This window comes from Vidua macroura, chromosome 7, assembly GCF_024509145.1.
Source record: "Vidua macroura isolate BioBank_ID:100142 chromosome 7, ASM2450914v1, whole genome shotgun sequence".
Classification (NCBI taxonomy): Eukaryota; Metazoa; Chordata; class Aves; order Passeriformes; family Viduidae; genus Vidua; species Vidua macroura.
Window position 1 is genome coordinate 13,980,047 of NC_071577.1, and position 20,412 is coordinate 14,000,458.

The 20,412-nt window shown below is 39.2% G+C and overlaps 1 protein-coding gene across 6 annotated transcripts in view; it reads right to left on the reverse strand.

Annotated features, from left to right (window-relative positions):
- Positions 1 to 19,415, reverse strand: part of ALS2 (alsin Rho guanine nucleotide exchange factor ALS2) — a 36,646-nt gene extending 17,231 nt beyond the window's left edge. For 3 of the 6 annotated variants that reach the window (XM_053982435.1, XM_053982434.1, XM_053982430.1), the window contains exons 1-13: positions 19,124 to 19,245; positions 15,881 to 16,155; positions 15,160 to 15,249; positions 13,079 to 13,233; positions 11,689 to 12,605; positions 8,983 to 9,343; positions 7,954 to 8,122; positions 7,393 to 7,489; positions 6,913 to 6,990; positions 5,781 to 5,954; positions 4,423 to 4,594; positions 3,855 to 4,035; positions 2,128 to 2,193 (exon numbers count right to left, since the gene is read on the reverse strand). In XM_053982435.1, the coding sequence (XP_053838410.1) occupies positions 2,128 to 2,193; positions 3,855 to 4,035; positions 4,423 to 4,594; positions 5,781 to 5,954; positions 6,913 to 6,990; positions 7,393 to 7,489; positions 7,954 to 8,122; positions 8,983 to 9,343; positions 11,689 to 12,605; positions 13,079 to 13,233; positions 15,160 to 15,179 (2,390 nt within the window). In that variant the 5' untranslated portion in view covers positions 15,180 to 15,249; positions 15,881 to 16,155; positions 19,124 to 19,245. Of the gene's footprint in view, positions 1 to 2,127; positions 2,194 to 3,854; positions 4,036 to 4,422; positions 4,595 to 5,780; positions 5,955 to 6,912; positions 6,991 to 7,392; positions 7,490 to 7,953; positions 8,123 to 8,982; positions 9,344 to 11,688; positions 12,606 to 13,078; positions 13,234 to 15,159; positions 15,250 to 15,880; positions 16,156 to 19,123; positions 19,246 to 19,396 lie in introns of those variants that run through there. The other 3 variants (XM_053982433.1, XM_053982432.1, XM_053982431.1) reach the window with 3 other exon arrangements.
- Positions 19,416 to 20,412: the final 997 nt, after the last annotated feature.

Here is a 20,412-nt window from a genome sequence, read left to right on the forward strand (position 1 = left end):
ACAGGTGGAAAACATCCCCATTGCCTTTATAGTAGTAAGTTTCTAACATTCTTGATTCATGCAAGAAGGCCTGAAAGAACCTTAACTTTGCTCTAGTGCACTTCCCTAAATATACTGAAATAATTTCTTCCCCTTGCAGTTGTTCAAGGCAACTGAGCAGTCCGTTCCCTAACTATAAAAATTATATCCTCAGAGAAAGGCAGGAAATCTGTTCAATTCTCAGTCTGATTTCCAAGAGGGAGAACTAATCTAGTTCAGAGAAGAAGAGGGAAATGATTCTGAAGACAGTACATCAGCACACAAACCCAGGATTTCCTCATTAAAAGGAAAGCACACCTATTTTTCCCTCTCCTTCGCCGTAGGTGTGTGCTCATCGGTGCTGGCACATAGGACAGGTGCACTGAAACACATCCAGCTGGGAAACATTTAAACCACAAGTTGCAAGAATCAGGTGAGGCTAAGAAAGGAGGTCCCAGGGACAGCAAAACACATCAGCGTTCACAGCAGACTCCCTAAGAATGCTACACAATTAGTGAGATGCCATCTCGCACAAAATACTGTACCTTGTCCAGGTTTGCTAGTGGTATTTAAGAACTCTGTTACTGAACAAGCCTTAGGAAAAAAGTCTTCTTCAGAAAGAAGACTTTCTCCTAATTTTAAATTTATGCCTCTGGACAGCTTGCTATTTTTAATTTTGAGATCCTCACATGGAAGTTCCTCTGTTAAAAAGCATCAAACAATACCAGACAACACTCACTACAGCTTGTCTACTCTTTTAGAGGACATGCTCAAAAACCTGTCAGCTATGGAGACTTCCATTGAAGCTGGCACGTTTTTGAAAGTCAGGACGACGTCTAATGCATTCATGCTGCAGAACATCCATAAAAGATGGGCTGACACCATTAACCATTCATTTAAGACAGTACCCCTCAGGGAAGGAGTGGGGGAAATTCATCATTACCAGCAAAGATATTCTTAACTTTCCTCTGCAAGAAGCAGGACAAAACTTGCATGACATCTCTTCCCTGAAGTGTTATTTACCTAATGAGACTCTGGTTGCAGTAGGAGAAGCTGTGACACCCAGCAGTGACAACTGAAGTGATGAATTCAGCATTGGGTGATTTCACCCAATTGGGTAATTGTATCAATTGTATCAATTACAAACAAGCTTATACTTGAACTAAGATTTCCTCTAAGTCACCCTAAAAATCCTGACCATTGAAAAAAGCTTCTCAGTGTGTCTCAGCAGGGTGATTCTGCATTTAGACTTTGATCCTCAGAGGGTAGAATGTTCTTTGTCCTAGGTACCTGCATTTCCAAGAACTTCCAGTACCATAATTTACACTGCATTCAAAGCGCTCCATAAACGTTAACTGAATTACTCCCAATTGCAGAATTTGTGAAGGAAAGGCAGCAATTCCACAGACAAAAATTACCCTCAGTACAACAACTTCAAAGCACTAGGGTGAGAGACCCAGTGTCATTACTTTATTTCCCAGACAAAAATTCTATAGAAATGAGAAAAAAGCTTTAGGATCTAGAAACCTCAACTGTACTGTCTCAGGCCTTAAAATACAATTCCTTCCTCACATTTACAGAATCTATGCATGAAATAGAGCAAAGAAACCTTGAGAGGTAGAGAAGATGCATATGTAGAAATATTATTTTTGCATCATTTTAAAGCACTTCCATAAACTTAAAGAATTCAAATAAAATTAATTCACCTTATCTATGTAGCTAATTCTCTTTGGTATTTTCTTAACAGCAACATTTGAAAGAATAAACACTAACACTGAATAATGATGAACATTTAACCTCATTTATCTAAAGTTCTCAAACATCACTATCTGAACTCTATGTTTCTTTGAAGGAGTTTCCAATAACAAGCCTTTTTTCCTCCATTCTCCACCTTCAAGATGAACTAACTCAACTCAGCAGCATTTTAACCTAAATTTTTATCACAGTGAAGAGAAGGTAACTTTTTATCTGAAGGAAAAGGAATTAGTGTACTCAAGTCTGCTGAGAGCAAGTCTGTGCATGGTCATTACTACACACATACACTCTCCATTCTTTACAGTTCTTTGCTAACTGATAAAAATGTCCAAAAAATGGTAAAGGTTTGCTTACATTGCTGGCTTTGCAAGGAGCATAAATCCTCCCATTACAAGGAAGTTTGTTACTGAAGTACAATACCTAATATAGGGAAGAAAAAGATCTTCAATTACAAAATGAAAACATCCCAGAAAGCAGCAACTGTTGAAATGTCCAAGAGTTTATGATGACATCTGTAATATCATTTACTACACAAGTTATACAGTACTTGAGCAACACTCAGTGTTACTGAACACTTGGCATTCACCTTCCACATGCAGCACTGAACATGCATTACTGCACATTTCTACTGCCATTAGCACAATGCAGAGGGTTTACTTTAACTTTATTTCAACCTATTTCAACCATTTAGTACTACTAGCTTCTAATTATAGTCAAGATGGAAATTTCAAAAGAGGAATTTTCTCTTTTCCTGCTATTCAACATTCTATGACTTTTCCCCATCACCACTAAACAAAAAAAAAACACCAAAACCACCTTTCTCCAAGGGAAGAGGTCTCTGCTTAGCCCATTTAATAGATTATACTTGTGTTGCCTGACTGATCCTTGAAAGGTGTTCATGGTGTAACGCTGAGGTTCTAATGCCATACACATAAAAACATGTAAGCAGTAGGGAGCAAAGGGGAAGGGCAGAAGACAAGCAATAGTGAGAATAGAGATTAGGTATTTCAGTCTTTGAGGAAGAAAAAATTAAAACCTTCTATTCTGAGTAATGAGAACCAATTTTGAAAATCCAGGTTACAAGAAAAATTCAAGTTGAAGACTAAGTAAGAAAATCAGAAAATACATATTTAGAATTATGAACAATCTATATGATAAACAGAGATGGAAGCTTCTTTTAGGGTGATACAGCATAAGTTTGTCACTGACCTAGCAAAAATGTTACTAGTTTTGCCTGTGTTCAAAAAAAGTGCAACTAGTTGTCCATTCAAACTGCCACTGCGTAACAACTACTGCATAACAACTGAAGTTGATAATCTCAAAATTTTGTTTCCTTAGATATTTTCAGATATCTGGTAACCAGATAATTCAGATAAGACACTTTTAAACTTCCTATTAAGCCATTATTTTTCACAAAAAAAAACTGTAAGTATGATGAGACTTCCATCACATTTAAATAAAATTGTCCAGAAACTAGAAGTTACTGATGGGAAAGACAGAAAACAGGTTGACTGCATAGATCTTCTCTCCCAAATGCTTTAAGTCAATAAAACCAATAACTAGGAAAATCCAGACTTAATTCTGACTACTAAAGTAGCTCCAGCTTTTGGGTGACAGGCGTAATGCCAGCTGTTCAGCAGGTATGAGGACAGAAGAATTTTCGTCTGGAAGACAATCTTTAGTTAATGACTATTGAAAAAGCATTTTGTAACCTCAATAAACTCCCAAAGGTAGCTTTAATTAGCATTCTAGCAATGGTAAGTCTTACCACATTATACTACAAGATCCTTCATAAGTGATGAATATTTAGGCTTATAGGCAGCAACCAAGGAAGAGTCTGTACCCAAAGTTTTACACAAAGGAAGGTGATGATGTCCATGTGCTCTGCTAATGAAGACTTGGAAATGCTTCTCACTACAAAATGAATCCATTTGTGTAAAACTCTTCATACGTTTCTAAATCACAACAATGCAACAGTTACATAGCTTTCCTTATGACCTACTTTCCCTTAACTCAGGGCTTGTTGCAGTCAGTAGATTAAGCTTGCAGAGACTCAAGATGAGAGGGAATTGGATACTTGCTCAGTATAACTATCCAAAAAGAGACTGGAATGCTTCAGGATGGCCAAGCTCCTGGCTTCTTTTACTCCATGAAGAAAGCTACTTAAAGAAGCTCCATGTTGACCAATGAGATAGCACAGCTTGCTGAACCTGCTTGCCATTTCCTGCAACAACTGGATTGTATTTGCATTGCCCAAATTATCTGAAACAGACCAGAAAGCAATTTAGCTTACCTTATGAATGAACAGCACCCATTAACAGAGAAAATCTCAACAGGGTGCTGTTTAGGTGTTTAATCAGCACTTTCACCTCATGGCTACATTATCCAGAATCAGAAATTCGATAGTTTTAGACTAAATACAGCTCAAATAATGAAGGTATTTCAAGTGAAACCATTAGGAAAGTGCAAATATTAACAGAACAAACACTGTCAAAATGCAACTGTCTTTTACTTCTTCATCCAAACAGGGGAGAAAGCAAGAGCTTAGTTTTATCTTGAAAATATATTATTAGGTTTAAATTTTGTATAACAGAAATATGTTGTGGTAGGGGAAGCAAAATAAAGGAAAATATTAAAAGAAGGTCTTACCTAAACCTAAAAGAGGTCTAAGAACCTGAGATTTGATCTCGCTCAGTTTGAAATAAAACCTTCTCTCAGTAGCAGCCAACTCATGCAAACTGGCAATATATCCCATTACATTTTTGTCAACTAAGGCCAGACAGTTGTCACCACCAGCTATCACATTGCTTATGTACCCTATCTGAAAGATGAAAAAGAGAAAAGAAAAAACAGCAGCTTTAATGTTTTTCTTTTTACACTCCAATTTAAAAATAGAGTAATGGAAATAAAGCATATTTTGAAGAGCACTAAGTGATAGTAAGCATAAATTACGTTCAGTGACAAACAACTTATTCAGTACTGGCTTAATACAAGAATGACAAATATTGAAGATACATTCATAGCCACTGCTTTTCATTTTCCTCTACATTTATTTTCTTAATTGCTAAATAGAGGATTCATTTGAAACACTGAGCCAAAGTTGTTCAACAGGCAACCAATTCTTATACGCAAGAGCCTACCAGTGACCCTTGAAGAGAAGGGAATGGCTAGCAACAATCTTACAGAAGGCATACAGGTGTGTGTCTGTCTGCATGCACAGACATAGACCCAGTGTTTAAATCTCTGCTCCTCCTCAAAACACTTCCCAAACAGCTTTTCTGCTCAATTTAGGGAAATAGCAGTGATACCCAGAGGAGCTAAGGCAGAGACACTCTGTCCTCACTATTTCCTTTTTGTCACCTTAAACTCATGTTGGTCTGAAACCACATACAAACTGGAAGAGACCATGCAATCAGAGTTCACACCGCTACCTCATGGCACATGTAAGATTCAGCTTCATGAAGCTGTAGGGGCACCTCCTGTCTCCCATTAACATCAAATGCACATTTTTGCTCAGATCCCCCTTTGCACTCATGTGAAAAGGAGGGGTAGGGAAGGAGAAGGTGCAGAACTCACAGGGACCTTCTGCCCAGTCACAAACAAGAGGCAGAATATCAGAATGGAGTAACAGAACAGAGCAGCCAGTGGCCTCAGCCAGCCGAGAGACAAGAAAGTGAAGAGCAATAGCACTGAAGACTGAACACAAAGATTGATGAAGCAGAGCACAATAAAAGAGTGCATTTCTACAGCATGCACAGGTGGAAGGAAATGGACACTAGAAACACCTCCTTGTCCCTCAAACAGAAGGGAAGGCCAAGAAACAGGCAGGGGAGAGAACAATACTAACTCAACCTCCTCTCTGCCCCCCACCCAATGTGCTCCTCATTTGACTACTAGGAACCAACCATGGGGCTTGACACCCTTAAAGCTCATCAAGCCATCAGCACCATGCTGTTTCCTAAGAGCACCAGTATGATCTGTACTGACTTAAAGGAAATAACACTCACCTTACTACAAGCTACTAACAAAACTGGACTCTTAGTACAGCTATTTTCATTCAAATTATTTTCTGTTGTCTCCTGGCCACAGTAATATAATCCAGGTTGGAAGTCTTTCTCATCTGCTAAGAAGAGAGAATAATCTAGTCCTGCTGCTGTAGTCCAAATACCATCACCGCACACCTAAAATTCAGGAGGAAGGAAGACATTAAAAATCATCACCCAAAGCTGGAAGGAGAGAAAAGTACATAACTCTTCTAGTCACACATGTACATAATACACCTGCCAAGACAAACTATTGCAATGACCAGTCAATTTTTCAACTTCAGTGTCTCATAACAAATAAACTCCTTGCACATATACTGAAAACTCTTTCCAGTTTTCTTTCTAATGGCTGATTTTTTTGCCCAGTTACCAATCAGTTTTATTTTTAAATAGGCATCAAGTGAGTTTGATTAAAGTTGGAACACTATTCTCCCCTCTACATTTAACTGGGAAATCTATATAAGCTTGGGAGACAGTTAATCTGCTGTACATTAATTTGCATAAGACCTAAGCAGGAAAATTATGCAGCTAGCTTTCCATTAAGATAAGCACTAGAAAACATGGGAAAGTCTGTGGTCTAACCCAAAAATTGTTATTTTGCTATTCACTCAATGTGGTGAAAAGTTCAAAACAAAAAAAAAAAAAACACTGCCAAAATTCTGCAAAGCTCCGGAAATAAGGAAATGAACAACAAATGTGGCCGTGGTCCAGCCAAGCTAAAAACACTAGAAACAACTGTTTAGAATAAAAACAGAGTTCTGAAGTATTCAAAAGTTTCAACATTGCAACATCAATATCAGAGAAACCAAGCATAATGTAAAAGTGAAATCTGATAGGAAGATACAACCAGTCACATTTCTCAGTTCTGGAACTTCACTGTGGTCAAAAACCAGAGGAAGTCTGTGTAAATGATTTATTGGGTAGATTTTCACAAGCTCATCTAAAGATCATTTCACAGCATAAGCCAAAGACAATCAAGGGCTCTATTATTAAATAGCACATAGATCCATGAACAGGCCCTTCTCAGAAATTACTCTGCATTCACTTGTAGAAGAGACCCTGAACTGAAAGAAGAACCACACAGATAACAAAGTACCTTTGCAAGACGAGGGACGGTTGTTGGGGAGTTCAAGTGGCCAAGCTGGCCAGAGATATTACTGCCCCAGGAATACACCTGCAAGAAGCAGTGCTGAACATTAGAATGTACATTTATATACACGGAAACATACTGAACTGTGGTAGTACAACACATCAAGTGTGCAAATGCACAAGTCAAGGCTATAGGAGTCATGTACTGAGAAGCATTTCCTTAATTTTCACTGCCTTCCTACATTCTGAGATTCTCTTCTCACATTCAGAAATGGAATGCACCAAATCAACTCACAGCAATTTTTAAACATAATGTTAATGGTACATGCAGAACTTGGGCAGAAATACAATTTACATTCCACACTACTTCCATGCTGCCTCCTGCAAATGGGAACAAAAGTTTAGAAGCAAAAGAAAGTAAAAACTAGAAAAGACTGAACATGCTAATTATGTCAGAGAAACAATAAATGGTAACAATCACTTATACCTGGGATTTGGCAGTGAGTGCTAAGGAATGATGGCCGCCAGCAGAGAGGTGAATCACTTCCTTACCATCAAGGCTTTTCACACACAGTGGCTGAAGCCTGTCAATCCCCAGAACCCATAAGGTGAGGGAAGAGGAGTAGAATGTGGGAAAGAGAAAAAATATGATCAGAGGGACTGTTAATGCAGAAACACTCAAAGTTTTATTTCCTTCCCCAAATCAATTTAGAAAAAACAAAGATATATGGAACCTTCTGGCAATAAATCAGCTTAATCAAAATGGTCAGGAAGGGCAAAAGTTCATGACAGACCTCACCCCAATTTGGACAAAGTCAAAATATCACCAAAACTGTTACTGATTACAAAGGGTAAAATTGGAATTGATTGATGCCCAGTAACAATACAGCACAAAACACGGTACTTGGAGAAACTTAGGTCATAACACCCAAAAGAACAAGCAGACACTGCATGGCAGATGTTTAAATTTGAGAAGCTGAGATAGTTCAATACTCAACATTTTCTAGCAATTGACTGAACAAAAAAACATTTTTCAAAGAAATCTCACCTTGGCAGAACATCACCATGCCCTAGCTGTCCTTCTTTGCCCTTCCCCCAGGTCCACACCTCTGTTCTTAGAGAAGGCAAAAGAGCATCAGCTTCACCACTGTAGGTTGGAGTCAGAGCCACAGTCCTCATTTTTGCCCGTCCTACCTTCCGTAAGAGCCTTGGGGAAACTGAGCAGAGGCCAAGAATGAGAAAAATTTCTGATCATTTTGGTAAATGTATCACTCTGTGTGTGTTACACAGTAACAGCACTACTTAATAGCAAGTGATCAACACTTCTTGAAGCAGTTTTAATTCAAGCTTGAGAAGAAAGGTTGCAATAGAACGCTAAGACAATAGGTTATGGGTACAAAGAAGGAACACAGGTGCTAAAACCAGGTAGATGTCAAGTAGTTTTTACCAGCTGCTAAAGTATAGTAGACATATGAGAATCATGCAGTTATAATGAAGCAAATGAACCAAAACAAACTATACATTAAAGTGTTTTGAAAGAAAATATATCCTTGCAGTCAACAGAAGCCTTCAATACTTCCTAAACCTCCCCTCAAATCCAAGATCAGTATAAAACTAAACCATATACACATTCAGAGCAATTAACAGCACTAAAACCTGTGAGGGAAAAAAGTCATTAACGTTGAAGTTCAGCAGTGGGAACTGGAATACTTATAGGTCCCTGGCTCAAAACGAGCTCAGTGCAGTGCAGATTACAGACCACACAGATTTTTATCTGCTACAAAACCAACATGAAAGATCATTTGGCAATATGACTCCTCCAATGTGCTTGCTTTACCTTAATTTAACAAGAAAGACCATTTGTAAACCCACTGTTTTTAGATTTCTTAGCATTAAGTATCTGCTAGTCTTCACTCTCTCCACTGCTTTCAGGCCCTAAGATATAATTTAGAATTCATACACACCTTTGAGAGATCATTAGATTTGTGTTTAATAAATATTTGGGGTTTTTTTTCACTTATAAACCTCCACATTATTATAAGTTTTTCTGTGTTTTTTCCCCAACATGCTTGTTTACCTTGTGACAACAAGCCAGGCAGGGAAAGCCTTCGACTCCCTCCTTCAGATTCCTCTTCTCTAATATCTACTAAACTGGAACTCTTCTTCCCCTGCATGGATTCCAGCCTGACTTGCTCTTCTCGACTGTCCTTCAGAGCTTCGGGCCCCGGGGACCTGCTGCCCGACTGAGATCCTGGCTCACTCGAAGATGTGCCATAGAAGTTCATGACTTTCTTCAGAGACAAGGCTCCAGCCTCATAGGTGGCAGCAACTCTCACCCCAACCGCTGAGGCACACGAGGCCACCAGGCTGTTCAGGGTGGATGTGCTGCTACCTGGAGGGCCAGGGATGCAAGCACTGAGCTGTTCCTCTTGAGATGGCTAAAACCAAGGAGAAATGGGAAACTTTCAGAGCAGACAGCACAGAACAGTAGGATGATGATACACATTCATTATTCAAACCATGGGCCAGACTGAACACCATGTAATGTTTATTGTAACGCATCTATAATTTACAGTAAACATATATAACTGTATATAATATAAATTATCTAGGTTTTTTATGCTTAGGTGTACATCTATTGCTCAGAATGATTTTTTAAAGGTAGCACCAAGCAACATTTCTAAAAGGACTGGGCTTTGTCTGTTGCACCTGTCTTGTAGCTCATCCATAAGAGACTGTAAGTCTGGTGTTTTTAAATACCAACAAAAAAAGGATCTTTGCACACAAATATGAAAAGGGATATAATTTTAAACTTATTACCAACTTCTTTGCCACCAATGAAAGTGCATCAGTGAGCATGCTCCATTTTAAGAGAGACAAGTTCTCTTTTCAATATGGTAAAAGGTAAACAGCAATTCATAGGTTCATTTTGCAAGGCCTATCTTAAAACCAGACTGGGCTGTGTCCCCTTACACCATTGTTGTATCCATCCAAAGCTTAGTCAGTAATCATCAAGTCACACTAGGGACAAACTGACTGAAGGCAATTATTAGCCCCAGCACACCATTATGTGTAACAGCAATCAGCTGACCCACCAAATAAGAAAAAATGCCCAAAATAACCTCTGACAAATAGTTTGAATATTAAAATAAAGACAGCCAAGTCCCATTTTCCCATCTAATACACAGTGGAAAATGGTATTATTACAAGTACGACAGCTCATTTTATTCCACCAAACTAAAAACAATCTTTGACTTCTTTAAAGCTTAGGTTAAAGGACTGGGATTGGTTCTATTTACTTCATCCTATTTCTAAAAGGCAAATCTAGCAAAACAGGAAAGAAAATTTCATTTGTGTAGGAAAGCAAAGAAAAATGAAATACTAATGCTGAAACACTACATTAGACCTTATCTCTGCTCTTCACCTGTATGTCAATTGTGGAAGATTCAGTGAATCAATTCCAGTCTTGATTCCTGAAACTGTGCAAGGAAAACAGTGCTCTGGAAATATGCCAGGAACAAGGAACTGAGAAAGGGAGCATGAAACTATGTGCTTCAGTCATTTCTCAATGCTGGAGTTCTTGCAAGAGTCTGAAGAGCCCACAACTGCTAGAATGCATTTGTAATAGCAAAAAGCAAAAGAAAGAGCAAATGTATTTACACAACATTCATTTCTATAAAGGAAGTTTTCCTCAGAGTAAGAAAGTATAACTTGCTGAACTACCAAGTTACTGGACAGATTTTTAAACTATGGGGGTTTTGTTGGCATCAGAGGCAGTAACAAAAACCAACTATTTTTTAGGTATTGTGAAATTTATTTCCCAGAGGAATAAATATGGAGAAAGTTTTACTAAAAAATATAAATTTATGACTGCACAACACTTTAAATTACAAAAGAAATTTTCAGAATTCCAGTGTCAGTTTTGCAAATTAGGCCACAGAGCAGTAGGGGTCCTCACAGGACAGTAGTTAAGTAAGGACTGCCAGACTGCTCTGCAAGATTCTGGATTAGTTTTCTGTCTAGTAACTTTTGGATTCTATCTTCTTCCCTTTACTCCTAATTACATTTCCTTTTCTTTTCTCCTCTCTAAAAACCAGAAAACAGTATTTTGTCAGGGAGCCACAAACAGCTCTTGAACCATCACGTCAAGCATTTTCTGATGCTTACTAAGAGATGAGTACTTGACTGTTCTGCTATAGCATCAAAACAGTGTTGTTGAATCATTTTCCAAACTACACAGAGTAGTACTTACACATCTCCCACTGCTTTTTATGAGTTTGTGTCACCCTACATTATTAACATTAGAAACATTTTGATCAAACCTTTTAGCAATTTGCAATCCAGAATTTTTAACTGATTGAGAAATTAGATGGATTTGTGAGGGATTTGTTCCAGGTACAGAAATTAAACCTTTACCTTAAAGGCAGTACCAGTACCAGTAAGATCCACTGAATCCTTCTGCCCCAAACAAATTGAAACCCATGCATCAGGAAACAAAGCATGGAAATTGGCTTATGTGGTTCTGGTACTGCAGAGCATGAGGAGAGATTAAAGCACTGTCAAGGCTGCCCACAATGAAGGCTCACAAATGAACAACAATGAAGGACAAAAAAAATCTTCAACTTAAAAGTTGAGAACCATCAGTGAAAAAGCCACTTGGAAACTATAAAAACACCATAGTTATATTAAAGTAAGTTTTTCATTTGTAAAAAGAGTAATGTTGTCACATATGCAAGAGAAGTTACTGCAAATTATAAGCTGTGATTAGTGATTAGGTACTAACCTGTTCAGGCTCAGTACAGATGTTTTTATTCAGGCTCTCCTTTAATGAGCTATCTGACAAACCAATTAAGTACTCTTTCACTTCTTTTTTGTCCGAGAACAGAGTATTTCCCAAACTAGAAATTCCACTATCTTCCCGTCCATTGCTGCTGGAAAGGCCACTTGGTCTCTCAGATTCTAAACCAACAAGCCTATGTTGTTCCACAAGTGGTTTCTGAAAGTCTTCACTTTGGCCAGCTGTTACACTTTTGCCTCCGGGGGTGTCCGATGATGGACAGAAAACGTGGTTTTCTGGCTGGTTATCAGACAGTGCTACACCCAGTGGGCAGCAGTGACTATCTGAAATGATTACATGATCTTCCTTGTCTGTCATGGTAATGAGAGGCTGACTGCAGTGATTGCATCTCTCTGGGATAGGCTTCATTTCCTGCACAGGGAGACATTGTACCAGAGCCAGGCTGTGGTAGGCTCCACAAGCAATCTGGAGCACAACACGTCCTGCCAGGTGCTCTACCTTCTGTGGCTTTGTCACTGGGAAAGTTGTTGTTATGAGGCCGAGCTGGCAGCCACTCCCCCAGGCCCATATCTCTCTGCTCAGCGATAGTGCCAGCGTGTGTTCCTCTCCACATGCCAGTTGCAAAATCCGTACTGATAGCAGAGGGCTGGTTTCGGAATCACAAATACTGACGAGCTGGGGCTCTGGCACACACGGCTGATTAGTAACTGCGCACTGGCCAGCAGAATTGTCCCCCCACATGTACACCACACCGCTCTCTGTCACGGCACCATTGTGGAAGCTGCCGGCTGCCACTGTAATAATACGATGTCCAAGCAAAGTATTTTCTAAGACAGGACTGTTAACACATTCCTCAGGTCGTGACCTCCAGGGCAGCTTTCCGAAACTGTAGACCTCTCCACCTGGGAGGGCAGAAAAAAGAAAAACAAATCCTAGTATGAGTGTAAAACCAATTATTAAACCAATGCAAAAATATGAAGACTGCTTCAGACAAATAGATATGAATTCCTAGCTTAGTCCAGGCTCAGCAAAACTATACTTATTGATATAAGAAGACTGCTGGTTGCTCTCTGTAATTGCCACTGTTAAGTTCTACACCTCACATTAGTGTTACCCTATGCATGCATGTACTGTTAAAATAAGTAATGCTTTTCTGCTAAAAAATCAATTATATTCCAGTCATGTGAGTTAAGTGTATTCATTGGTCCTTTCTAATTTAAGAACATACTAAGGACATACAAATGTGTGTGAAAAGCACAAAGTACAGTCCTCATCTTTCCAAACACAGATCTAGTATCACTTCTAAAAGAAAAAAACTTGACAATAACTGAAGATTGCTATTGCCCCAGATCATTACAATTAAGATGTTTATTACCTTCTGTTAGAAGTAACCCATGATGGATTCCAAGGGCTGCCTGTAACACTGTCTTTCCACTGAGGCCTGGAAGCCTTTCTGGAGTCACGGAGCAGGAACCAGCCTTCCAAACATAGACCAGGCCTCTCTCTTTGGCTCCTTCTGCCTCTTCTGAGCTACAAGGATTGGATGAAATTGGAACACAATCAGGATGAAGTTTTCCATGGTTCAGTAATGCCTATGTAGGAAAGGCTTGGTAGCTCAGACATTAGTTTTACCTTCAAGCCAACATATTTAAATTAGTATTATCAAATTGTAAATAAATGCTATTTAAATGAAGAAGTGTCTTTTGTTTGAAACCATAAGCTTTTTTCTCATTTGTACTTTTCCATGTACCAATTGCTCCCATTAATAGAGTGTTTAAAACATTACACCTGTAAGAGCTCATCCTTTATACACTTTCATTTCTACCTCTAGAGATAAAAATGAGGTTTTGATTGTTTGGGCTTTTTCCTTTTTTGTAAATTCTTAATGAGTGTCTCAGATTCAAATGAGCCAGTTATTCAAATCAACTGAACCATGAAAAAAAAATATCCTGAAAGAGTGTGCAATTATCAGGGCTTGCAGGAGTGACTGGAACTATGCAAACTTCTACACACTGTGGTTTGAATGCTCAGTCAGCAACTTCTCCAACTCAGCACAAAGAAATTCTTCGGAATTTTGACAAGCCCACAGTTTTAACAATTTGCTGAATCCCTTGATTTAAATACAAAAAGTTATGTTAAGCATCCATATAGACTAGCTTAAATTAAGACTAGACTTAAATTAAGTTTCCTTAGAATTTTATATAGACTAGACTGTTATCCACTCAGAAAGAAAAAAATAAGTTTAGCTCCTAATTTGACAACAGCCAAGTCACTCACTCCCTGCATAAATCAGTTCTTGCAGCTTGACGTGAACTTGTGGAATTAAATATATTAAGATGACAAGGGAAGCTTTGACAGAATTACAGTCTTTGTCTCGAAGACAAGGCACAAGAAGTAAAATGTGCTGGGAACCTGCACCAAACCCATAAAAAAGCTATTCTGATACACCACACTGCAGGCAAACACATGCAAGTAGCCCTATTCCTGCAGGCAATGGATTTGTTAAACTATGTATTTTGTTAACTGTGGTGCAGAGGATGAACATCTTTACACAATCTGCCTCTGAAACATTCAAATTAAGAATAGCTAAGAAATCAAATTATCTCTCCTAGCTCCTGTGTCCATCCCAAATATCTTTGTTTTTCTACAAAATGGAAAGAAAAAAAAACCCAAACTTAAAAGGTGACAGTCCTGAACTCTTGTAAAATTCAAGTAAATAGTTTATTCCATAAAGCAAACAGATTTAAAATGCAGAGTCCACCTCGCATTTCAAATACATAGGACTTGTGTTTAGAATAAAAGTAAATTAAAAAGAAACCAATCAAATAATGTATAAATAAAGAAAAAAAAAAGGCTTAAAAATTTAGTATCACTATAAGGATATTTCACCTAAGATAAAAATACAGATTTAACACAGATAGGCAAAGCACTCCAAAGAGCACAAAATGATAATACTGAGAGTTTTCATCAGCATATTGTACATCAAATCAGTTCAATGCCCAATATTTGTGCTTTTATCCATTTAACAGGTCTTCAGAAAACAGTGTAAAACAAATTTGGACATTCACATAACAGGATTTGTGACAAAAACATCTGACCTCTATCAAGTATCTCAGTGCAAGAAACGTCTACTGCAGGGCTACTGATCCAGAATCAAAATTCACAGGTGCAGGTACCAGACAGGATGTACTGTTCACTTGGGAATGTTACTTTCAAGTTTGTAGCCTGTGGCTATGGCTCCAGAAATTACAGCAATCAGCTTAAAAAAGAAGTTGCTGTTCTAGCAACTTTAGTGTTCCAGACACAACTGAAGCTCAGTTAATAATCTTCCCTTTAGTGCAAGTTTTAGTACAAGTTACATAAAGAGTATGCTGATACCACTTAATTTTCCAGGATGATCATGAGCTGGCCTATTTCAGGGAGCCTCTGTGGTTTCACCTAGCTGCTCATTCTCACCTTCTTTCCTGTGAGTCCATCTGTCAGTGGCAGCACTCCATCACCACCAAATTGTTCCTCTTTCAAAAGGAACAATATAATTTTCACAAACTGAAAAACATAAAAACCAGCTATTTAATCACAAATAACATAAAACAATAACAACAAAACCCAAAAAACCTCCAAAAGTCTAGTTTCTGCATTCAATAAATAAACACTTCCACACTGCCAGGATGGCTCAAGTATTTATATTTAGTTCACTCACACTGAGCTGGCAGACAGAAACTAAACAGCCAGACTCATCCTAACAACTCAGCTCACACTGGGTCTATTGTCAGGACAGAATGAACAAAACCTCGTTCAAAGGCAGAAATTCACATCAATCTCTCTATACAATTCTCATTACACCATTCAAAAACCACCAAATTGATTCATTTTTAGTCATAAGACAGAATTCAATACTCAGCTAAATTTAAGGTGAACAGAATTGCATGAGCAGAAAATGATTAGGAGCTGAATTTGTAACTTAATTCCTGAACCAAATCACACATCACCATTAGCAGGTGCAATTCTGTCTGGGCAGAAATGCAGAAAGCAGAGTCCAAAACATTTCTTCATGCAAGCTGCTAGCAGAGTGCGCATGGAGATAAAGACAACCATGGAAGGCAAGGGGAAAAAAGTGGCTGCTCTAGCTACAATTTCATCCTCTCAGATTTTGAATTTTTCAAGTTTACTCTCATACCTTTCCATCCTCATGAAGATAACTTTGTATTACTTTTCTTGGAATAAAACAAAGAAACAGTTAATCTTTGTTTCTTATGATCTGTTTGGCTTCTTTTAGTATTAAAAGGACTGTGATTTCTCTTGATCTATTGCCTCACGATATGAAGTATTACAGATTTTAGTTGCATTAATACATGTGTATAATCACATTTATTCAAAGTTTCACATATAAATTCTTTAGAGCTGTTGCTTTATTACAGTTGATGTCTGAAACTGCTGTCTGAAACTGAAACACTGTAACAAAATCAGAAAACAAATTAGTTAGTATAAGAATTAAGACCCAGAATAAGTAGGCTGAAGCTTTTGGATACAGAAATATATATAGCCAGTCATGAATAAAAGAGACAAAACATATTCAGACCTGTAACTCTCATACAGATGTTTCAGTGCACACTTGGAAACAGTAATCATCATGTTGATAAATAATTAAAATAACTAACAAAATCTCCAATACTTTCACTGGATTGCTCTGAATAATGAATTACCAAGGAGACCTTCACATATAGAAACAATAATTCCAGTCTTTCAGATAAAGGACCCTAAAAAGAGTGATTTGGGCTTCAGAGTTGGCAAAGAACAGACCTCAAAAAGATAAAGATTTGATAACATGGTATTGTGGTAAGTCATATACACCCTTCTCTAAAAAAAACCCAAAAACCAGAGCATACTTTCTAGGAACACAAAGACACACTAGTCACCAGAAAGATATGCTTTCAAGACAGCCTCTCCTTCCTCAACTACAAAAGAAAAAAAAAAAAAGAGAGAAAAAATTGTAAAAGTTAACTTTTAAAATATTAACAAAGGAAGTCTCACAAATATAAGGGAACTGTCATGCAATGCTTCAGTAGCAGAGGTGTTGATGAAACATCAAAGGAAAATGGAAGCACATTTTTGGAACCATAACTTGCTGATGTGTTCTTGCTCAGAGCAAATAAATTTAGGGTTTTCTTTAGCCTACTCAAAACCACTTAACCCTACAATTCATTCTCCTGAAAATGCTAGCACCTCTCCTTTGTGAAGGACTCTAGCTTCAAACAAAACAACTCAGTTGGAGTTGTTCAGTGGATCACTGAATCAAAAAAATAAACACTTTGACAGAATAACTGAGGTATCAACAAATATACCATTTACATTGCACATAGTTACTTGAGGTTAAGGAACTGAGGCTTAAAATTCTTGACTTCTAGAATTTATGGACTTTTTTTAAGGATTCAAAGAATTTTTTTCATTTTCATGAGCCTGAACTGCAAAAAAAAAAAAAGATTTTGTTACAATCAGAAGGTTACATGACAATCACAATAAAGTTAAAGACAGGCATTTGATTAGCTGTTTTGCACGATCTCCCTTCAAGGCCAAATTGAAAAACTATTTACATAATTCTTAAGTAAGAAAGCTGCAACAGTGGCGAATTAGAAACTAAGAGCATGATATGATGGCAGTGACAGATATTCTTTTCTTTACAGAAGCTCACACTTCAGGTTGCATTACCAAGCATTTATGCTTAAAAGGGAAACGAGAGTCAAACTGTTTTCTTTCCAGAGATGAGACATCTTTAAGACATTTTGCAATCACTTTCAAGTTCAGTTCAAGCTCTTATTCACTCCTAGGACAGCACAACATTATTCCCATTTCACAGCTAACACAAAATACAAGTTGCTTTGCCACAGCTACAAACTAAGTAAAGTAATCGTAACAGGTTTCTTCCTCCCAACAGAAACATGTAATTTCCCTTGCTTATTCTCACATTACATCTACATTGTTTCCTTTCCACTAAGATTATCAGAATTGTTACTAAATTTAGCATTCATGGAGGTGAACATCCAGGCACAAAACAACACTCTTGCATGGAAGTGATATGAGCACCTTCACTGCTCTGCCCATACTTTTACTGTTACATTTTTCTTTCAACACTCCAAGTGGAAAGCAGCAAGGAGTGCCAGTTATGAAATGGATTTGTGCTACAGACAGATGGTCACTGGCATGACACTGATGTCATACTCTCCACTTACAAAATTAAAGGCTAATTCTCCAGAAATCAAACGCTACCACACCGTAACAACTGCCATGGTTGGGAATGACGTGGAGCAAACACTTCTCTCATTATCATGGACTGTGCTCTTTGCTGACCATTTTAAGTGAGCACCACAGGTATGAAGGTAACCTTACATTCACTGCTGAACAGCAACAGCCAGTGTGCCCCCGGCTTTAAGAAACGCTAGAACTCCCATGCGCCTCACCTGCTTATTTCCCTGCTAGTCAATAAACACTGCAAATATTTCTATAGCTTTCATACATGTTTACTTACGTATTTCCAAACACATTTTTAATACATTTGTTGCATCACATTTAGCAATAACTTGCAGGACCAAGACTGTGTGTTTGTCATACAGAATTAGCTACTCAGGTTCTGAAGAGGTGATCTCCAAGCTTCCTCGTGCAAAACAGAGTTGTCAACATCACTGACTGTTGACAACTGTGGCTTACATACAATGTGTGACTAGTTAAAGAAGCACTAACCACTGCTTCTAGCATTGTGTGATTGAGACCTGCTCAGAACAAAACAAAACAACTGGCTACTGAAAGACGGTAGCGATTCCTTTGCATGAGGGCAAGGGTGCAAAGCTTTTAATGCCAGTTCCAGTGAATGCAGGATAGTAGCAAAATAAAGCAGTAAAGAAGTCAGGGAATAAAAACCAACACAGGTGAAAATTATCTGCTACAGCATGTAATTAACTTAAAATTTACCACACTCGAAAGAGACAAAAATTTCTGAATCTCCTTCTGCCCCTTTTTCTTTTGAAATTACACCTTAATTTCGCACATTCTCATGCGCTTTCCCATCTGAAGACCGTTCACTCTGCAGACACTGAAAATGGTAAGTACAGCTAGTTTACATAAGCTGCGGCCCTACAACAGCAGTGATTAACTACACATCATCTACGACCACTCCGGTTGCTCCCCTGTTTTCGTTCTGGAAGAGGAGGTCTGTGACAGTGACAGGACACTGTGTCACCTGTACAGGATTCTGCAGCCGCAGCAGTACCACCACTCAATACGCTCCAAAAGCCGAACTGCATTAACCCCCGAGCAAGCAAGGCACGCAAAGGGACAGCACTTCTAAACGCAAGTGGAAGGAGATGAAGGGCATGTCAGTTACAGTTCGGGGGTCTCTTTCCACCCAGAGGGAGGGGACCTTGCAGACCTGACAGAACTACACCTCGAGATCTCTGCTGAACCAGCCCACCGCAGCACGGTTAGAGCGGGACACTCGGGGTCCGTCAGAGCTGCTCTTCGGCCTCTCCCCAAGTCCCAGGGCGCAGCCGGGGGCGGCGCAGGGCCTGTCCCGTGTCGCCGGTGCCGCCGGCCGCTCCCGTCCCGCAGCGCAGGTGCGGCAGGCGCGGGGAGCGCGGCCGCCCTCAGGCGCGGCTCCCCCTTCCCGCGCGCAGCCCCGCGCGCAGCCCCGCGCGCCCCGCACCTGTTGCCGCGGCGCCGCCCGCAGCCGCGCGCTGCCCGCAGCCCCTCGCGCCGCCCGGCTGACTCACGCGGGGCCGCGGGACGCGCAGGGGGCGGGGCCAGCGCCGCGCGAGCGCCGACGGGTCCCTGCCCGGGACAAAACAGGCAGAGACCGGAGCGACACGTGGGTGTGCGTCAGGAAATACTCGAGGCGCAAATAAAGAGCCCGGGGCCGGCCCAGGAGGGATCGGTGACAGCGACAGCGCCCGTCTGGCCCTTCCTGCTCCGCAAACCCCCCGTCACTGCTGCTATGACGGGGAGCGGGCCTGTGCCACAGCGCTCGGAGCAGGCCCAATGTAGAGCTTCCCCTCAGGAGCGGCCGGTGGGAATAGGTGTGCTGCCGCAGGTGCGTGTGTGTGCACGCGTTTGTGCGAGTCATGCACACACATCTATGTGTGGTTTTCCACAGACATCGATTTCACAGAATACGTTTAAGTATGTACACATAAATACACCATGTATGTATATACATGTACATGTACATATACATGTACATGTGTATGTACACATAAATACACCTATGTATGTATATACACACACACATACATACACATGCTATATATCTATATATACATATTGCTACATGGGCATATATATGCGTTTCTATTTGAGCAAGTTTTGTAAATTGTGCTTTTAAGGTTATGTCACCTCTTAGTCGACTATTTTTTATGTTGCCTGAAACTTTCATTTAAAAACCATAGTTCCAAAGACACGTTCAGGCTCTCCTTTATAAATTCTTACATTTTTTAAGGATAACTATTAAACATTTCTAATAGAAATATTTCTAATAGAAATAATTAAACATTTCTATTAGAAATGTTTAATAGTTCTATTTCTATTAGAGTGTTTCCTCCACTAACTGGAATGGTTACTCCTTTTTTTTTTTTTTTTTTTTTTTTCAATAACAACAATCATCAGCTATAAGCATGCTTTCTTCATTTGTCATCTCTGGCTACCTGGCAAAAGTTGGATTACTTC